The sequence below is a fragment of the Zonotrichia albicollis genome, chromosome 2 (genome assembly GCF_047830755.1).
Source record: "Zonotrichia albicollis isolate bZonAlb1 chromosome 2, bZonAlb1.hap1, whole genome shotgun sequence".
Lineage (NCBI taxonomy): Eukaryota > Metazoa > Chordata > Aves > Passeriformes > Passerellidae > Zonotrichia > Zonotrichia albicollis.
Window position 1 is genome coordinate 31,053,754 of NC_133820.1, and position 6,874 is coordinate 31,060,627.

The 6,874-nt window shown below is 47.2% G+C and overlaps 1 protein-coding gene across 1 annotated transcript; it reads right to left on the bottom strand.

Annotated features, from left to right (window-relative positions):
• Nucleotides 1–1,792: 1,792 nt before the first annotated feature.
• LOC102073900 (uncharacterized) lies at nt 1,793–6,584 on the bottom strand. Its single transcript, XM_005493449.3, has 3 exons — nt 5,423–6,584; nt 2,916–2,963; nt 1,793–2,829 (listed from the first exon to the last, which is right to left on the bottom strand). The coding sequence occupies exons 1-2, from the start codon at nt 6,545–6,547 to the stop codon at nt 2,955–2,957; spliced, it is 1,134 nt and encodes a 377-aa protein (XP_005493506.1). The 5' UTR covers nt 6,548–6,584; the 3' UTR covers nt 1,793–2,829; nt 2,916–2,954.
• Nucleotides 6,585–6,874: the final 290 nt, after the last annotated feature.

Here is a 6,874-nt window from a genome sequence, read left to right on the forward strand (position 1 = left end):
ATGCATATAAATCCAGCACATGAAAATGCACATTTGTGGGGAAAAAAAAGCTATCCTGCTAGAAATCCCTAAAAATAAATTTATTTGAAATTACTCGCCAAAAGTACACTCCTTAATTCTAGTTAATTGAGAGAAAACTGTTTTTCCATAAGCTTCAGGTCCTCCCATACAAATAAATTCCCACACACTACACAAATATTCCCAAATGGAAATTCCATCAGTCTTACTGAAAAGTTTTGCATCATCTTTGTACAAATGCTCAAAATCTTTAGAGCACAGCATAAGAAATTTCAACTATACCAAAGACATCCCCCCATGCTATGAAATAGCACTTAAGAGAAATAGTATTTGTAGAAAAATAACTCCATATGCATTACTGGTTTCCACTGCAGATCACAGTTACTCCAAGAGGAACAGAATCATGGTCAAATCCTAAGCCTCTCTCCAAATGTGTGCTCTATCCTCACACAGCACTTTAAAGGGTTATCCCCAGTGTCAAGGATAGAGGCAAATCCATGGAGTAAACTAACTGTTGAAATTTGAAGAAATCCCTTGAAGTGCAACATTTTAATGAGAAACTAGTGTAGAAGGACATTTCCTGCAGAATCTTACAGCACAGCAATGAGAGGCAAAGCACACATGCAACAATAAACCCTAATGCAAGGATGCACAAGTACCACAGTGAAATTACAGGGTGGCTCAGAGCGAAGAAGAAAAACAGCAAAGAGGGGAAGAGGTCTCACATGTTGCAAAAACATCACTGCCAATGACATGAAACACAACTTCATTATGAAAGCAGACAGTGACTTTAAAGTAGCCACTGGCACTGGAGAGCAAGGTGGAGCTCTGGCAATTCTCTACAGCAGATATGGAAGGCAGGGTGGTCCAACCCAGAACCAGCAGCAAGCAGGAGACTGGGTGGTGACAGTGCCAGGAAGGGCACCAGACTGTATAAAGCTGGAGAGAGTAACAAACAAACCAAAACATTCTTGGCAGAAGGACTCAGCAAAGAACATTAGGAAGTGTTTTAGACTCCAGCTGGCTATGCTGCTTTCAAAGCAGACATAAAAACCAAAACTTGCTGCTTTGCTGCTCTGAATCCATAGTTTAAGACCCACACTTGTACAATTCATCAGGGAGACAGATGAGACCAGTTTTTGCTCACTCCTCCTCACTCCACATCCACCTCTTCCCAGACCTCTTCCCAAATCCTGACACTACAGCACTTGCTCAGGCAGAGATGCCTGCAGTGATGGAGCAGCCATGTGGTTCATGGAGCAATGATGGTAACAAACACAGCACAGACCAGTGAGTAACCAGGTTCTGATTTCTTAAAACAGGAAGACAAAGGAAAAATAGCATGAGTGATCAGATGATTGAGCTTAAGCCCCTTCTTGAAAACAAAAAGTACTTTTGTAATGTGTAAAAGTGCTCTATATTCTACTGTATCAAATGCAGAAATCTCAGCATTCACTAAATCAGTTTTGGAGACCATTAAGTATTTAGTACAGAAGCTATTTCATTTTCAAGGCCCAATATGTGCTATCACTGTCTCAAAAACTGGCAGATGAATAACCTACGATAGCTACAGCTACATTATGAAGTCTTTATGCAAAATATTGGAAGAAAATTCCAAAGGCTAATTTATTTTCACTTGTTAATTAAAATTCAGTTGTGCTTTAATAACTGAAAACCAGAAATTGTGTAAAAAGTCGGGTGATAAAAAAAGCGAATACAAAAGCGAAGTGGCAATACAAGAACAAGGGAGAAAAAAACCTGGTAAGATTAAGAATAGCATTTAAATATAAAAATTTATTTAGGTGAAGTCACAAACAGTTTGATATCAATTTACAAACACTTTATGTTATGCATATTATTGGAAATATTGAGAAAGGGAGAGGACATAAGGGCAGCTTTTTCCTGAAAAACTAAAGGCAAACCCTTACCATCATGCGCATTACTGGATCATAGCATTACCTTGACCACACCCCTTAGTATGCAAGGAAAAAGGAGAAGAAAACAACATACTGAGATGCAAAATGAAAACTGTGAATCAGTGAAAAAGATTTTCATGAACACCAGACTACAAAGGTCTAGTCTGATGGTCACGATTTTAAGTAATCTACTAGGATATAAACAAAATTATAACTTAGGTCAATCATTATAATTGATGAAGAATTTTGTAATGCACAATTGGACTATTTGACAATGACAGTAATGGTTAATGCAGAACAATGGAAAGAGGATACTGAGCCTAACAGAATAATTCTGTTGACAACCTGAGTTATTATCCCAAGTGTATGATACTTTTCTGAGTCAAATACACATTTATGTTGCAGATACTCTCAATGAAATGGCAAAAGTAACAGCTGTAACAAGACAAGTTATGATTTTTTTTTTAAACAAATATAATACATAGGGTTTTGAAGTGTCCGGTTGTGATCTGCAAAGATCCAGGATTGCACACAAGTTTGGTCAAATGAGAAGGTTTAATCTGCACATTAAATTGGCTTTTACTTTCAAAGTAGTATTTTAGGCAGGATTCTCCTCCGGGAGAGTGCTCCTGACCTCATTCAACCAGTGTTCAATTTATTCACCTTCCTGAATCTTTGCCCTCTTTGGATAGTCTGTGACAAGTGCTGCACTGCAGGAATTCCTGTTTTCCAGCAAACTGGCTTGCTCTGCAGGTTTGTAGTCCATTGTTACAATTGCTGATTGGTACAATGAATTTCCTACGTCTTCTCTAGCACAGCTTGCAACGCAACAGAAGCAGAGGTAAAAGAATGCACTAGAATACCAGAGCTCCACTTAAACACCAACGGAGTCAGGCTGTTGGCACCAATAAGAAATTCTGTATTTAACAAATCTGCAAATATTTAAGATCCAAAGTTATTCAGTTTTATAAATAAACTCACCCACTTAGTCTGACTCCCATCCCAACTGGTCTTCTGTTTTCATGGAGTCTGGGGAAAAAAAAGAGAGTTGTCTGAAGTTATACACACAGACATAAATTTGCAGGAATGACTCTCACCTATCCTACACACACACCAATTATCGCACTCAAACTACAGCTAGGATTTCTCACTTTGTTCTTTCCATGTAATGCAAAGTTACTCTTCACCAGTGCCTTAGAAAGGACAGCTGTGCTCAGACACAATGCTTCCTACACTTTGACTTAATTTTCACTGTTTAACCCTCTGTGGAAATGCAGAATTAGAGATACAGGCGCTAAAAACTAAATGATGCTGAAATTCAAGGAGTCTTGGACTACAAGGGGGAATGAAATCCAGTCAGGTTGCCTAACACTATCCCTCGAAACTACAAAAAGAAAATAATTTCAAAACAACAGCCTGGTAAAAAAAGGTTTTTGTAAAACACCTCCTCTTCCTCTTGACAGTGTAAAAGCTGAAAAGCTTAGGTTCTGTCCAAAGTCTTGAGGCCATAAAAGGCTACTCTCTCCCATTTTAATTCTCCAGTTCTTTCACCCAAGTGTGATGTCGCATCTTATTTGGCTGACGTAGTTTTATACAACATAAAGAGAGCTTGCAGCAAACTGAGGAGATATGGGGAAAACACACAGGTCACCTCCAAGAAAATATTTCCTTGCTGTGACCATGCCAATGACAAATTCATGCTTTATCCTAGGCCTCACCTACATTTGACAGCTGCCTAAACCATCATTTCATTTAAGGACATTTTTAAACAGTTATAAGAGACTATATGCTACCAATTAAAAACTGCTCTAGTAATAGAAAGGTGGCTGAAACCACAACAATTAATTGCCCAAGTTTTACTTTTTCATTGTGCTGTGAAAGTACCACTCATTTTACAAACATTAAACTTTTGATATTTTGTAAGAGTTAAAATAAACATGTTTATTTTTTTTCTTTACTTTCTGGGGGAAAAAAATACAACAATGCCACTGATAAAAATCAACTAGGAAGTTTCCATGAAATCAAAGGGGATTGAGATCCCTGGTGCCTCAGCAGAAAACCCAGCAAAGGTCAGCACTGACAGACCAGCTGCTGTGGAAGAAGTTACAAGAGTGGTTAACATGACAAGCTGAAGGTCCGGTCTCACATGAGAGGAAAGCTATAAGCCACTGCCCATCTGGTGCTCACATAAGATCTGTAGGAAAACAAGAACTGAGCTGTTCACCTTGAGAATGGAGAAATGTAAACAGACATATGAGAAAAAGTTGCAGAACACAGAGCATCAACCACAGAAGGTGCAAGGCCAGCAGGCCTGGGTTTATCTATCTTACTGTGTGGTGTTTGCTCCCTTTCTATGTCACAGGTTGACCCAGAGAAGTTACTTTTGATATGCACCAAAGGCAAGACTTGCTGTGACACACCAAGCACTTTCATACGCCTTGAAAAGGGACCAGGCTAACATGAGTCAAAGCAAGGAACTCAGTCCCCCTGTGCTGGCAATCAGACAAGCACAGCATCTGATAAAGCAAAAAAAATTCTTCTGGAAAGCAAAGGTTCTTTCTACAATTGTAAAAAATAATTTATCAGAAATAAACATAGCCATTATAACAGAATCTCTCTGTCACCATTCAGCTGGCATGAAGCTCAGCATCCAGCTGAATTTTCTGTGCTGGGGATTTGGCAGACTGCAGTCACCGGTGTAAGAGAAGCAGCACAACCCCAATATAGACAGGCAGCTGGCTGTGGAGCTCAGCATCATGCCTCAGGCAGGACAAAGGGCAGACCTGCCTGCATCCACCACAGATTATACCAATTCATACAGTGATGCCTGTACTGAAAGCAAACCAAGTACACAAAATCCTCCCTGCTTCTCCTAATCACACTCATCTTTTCCCACAAAACAGGCTCTAACTTGTGGATTAAATCTAGCGAGCCCCCAAACAGGTTTAATCTTCAAATTGTGGTGAATTTGCACACTGTGGCCATTCCTGTTATGTTTATCTTTATTCATATCAATTTTTTGCCATCCCATGCTGTGTGCAACTGCCCACATGTTCCCATAATAACAGCAGAGTCTGTACTCTTTGCCTTACATACAGATAACTGTATTGCTGAGAAAGTTGATTTTTAAAGACAACTCAAAGGAAAAGAACAAAACAACATCTTTCTTCTAATGTCTTCAGGAAAATACAAAAATACATCAGAAGAAGGAATGGGGCTCCTATTTTCTGGTGCCTGGAGCAATAAATGCTCAAACATTTGCTCAGAGCATCCATCTGCGTGTACACCTCTCACGGTGGCCAGCCCATGGGTGGGCACCCATGATACCGCGTCCCTATGGTCAACACGAGCAAAGGGTCAGTGCCACGAGACGAGAGCTGCCGACCAAACAAGGGCACCCCAACTGCCCCTTTCTCCTCTTCCCATGCGAGGGAGCGCCATGCCCGGGCAGCAGAGCAGAGAAACACGCGGCCATCGGCCCATCACACCTGGCTTTTCTCCTCCTGCTTGGGGCTCTGGCCCGGCGGTGGCGGCTGGGCCGGCGAGGCCTGTGTCTCGCTGTCGGTACGCAGGCGTCTGGGGACAAGCGACTTAAGGGGCGCCATCCACTTCATCCACAGGTCCAAGTCGACGTCGCCCCAGGGCAGCGAGGGGTTCTTGGCCGCCCGCCGCCGGAAATCCTCATCGTAGTTCATCCAGGAGGTGCCCCCGTAGGTGGCGTGCAGCTTGCGGATGGTGTCTAGGTACTTGAACATGGCTCCGCAGCGCGCCGGGTGCTTCTCGCACAGCACGCTGGCGTACACCAGGAAGGCCGAGACCCACTGGTCCAGCGTGTCCCCCGGGCGCGGGCCGTGCTCGGGGGCCAGCTCTGTGTGGAGCAAGGAAAAGAGGTCAATGAACTCCCCCCGCCAGATCCGCTCCTTCGTGGCCTTGGCCAACTTGTAGCCCAGCGGCCGCCGCAGCCCCACGTAGGGGGTGGCCGCCGCCTCGGCCTCGCCCTGCCCCGCCGCCGCTGCCGGAGCTGGGGCCGGAGCAGGAGCAGGAGCAGGGGCTGGGGCTGGGGCCGGAGCCGGGGCCCCGGCCGCGCCGCTCGCCGCTGCCGCCTCGGCGCAGGGGCTGGCGGCCGCCGCCGCTGCCGCCGCCGCCCCCAGCGCGGCCTGGCGCTCCAGCCAGCGCGGGTTCACGTAGACGGTCCGCAGGCGCGGCGCGGCCCCGGCCGCCGCCGCTGCCGCCGCCCGCGCCGAGCCCTCGGCGCCGGGCTGAAGCCGCAGCACGGCCAGGGCGGCGGGCGCGCCGGCGGGCAAGTCGCTGCCGTCCCGCCGCGGGGCCGGCTGGGCCGCCGCCGGCACCTGCAGCAGCGAGGGCGCCGCCCAGGGCGGAGAGCCGCCCCTAGGCCCGGCCGCCGCCGCCAGCGCCTCTAGGCCCGGGAGGCCGAGCCGCGAGCCGGGCGCCACCGCGCCGAGCACCCATCGGGTCTCGGCGATCCCGGTGCGGTCCCGGGGGCTCCGCGACCTCCCCTCCTCGCGGCGGCCGGCGAGCGCCGTCCCCAGCGTTAGCGGGGCCGCGACTCCGGCCCGGCGGCGGCGGCGGCTCCGCCGCCTCCCACGTGGCATCGGCACGGCGGCTGCGGGCGGCGCGCGCCTCGGGGGGCGGGGCCGCGGGGCGGGGCCAGAACAGAGTCCCCGCCCCCGGGCGGCCCCGGCCCCGCCCCCCGCGGCTCCGCGATCCCCGGGACGTTCCAGGGAATTGTCCGGGCGGCGCTGGAATGCCGGGAGGGGAGCACAGAGAGCGGAACACTGCCTCTCGCTCAAAAAATGACCCAAATCCCCGTGTATATATATGCATGCTCTATACATACATGTATATCTAAATGTACGTATGTATATGCACACACATTTACAAATATTTACACCACTTTAGTTATATATACCACATGCTAT

Excerpts from the sequence above, each read along its gene's own strand:
- LOC102073900 (XM_005493449.3), bottom strand. The coding sequence starts at position 6,547 with ATGCCACGTGGGAGGCGGCGGAGCCGCCGCCGCCGCCGGGCCGGAGTC.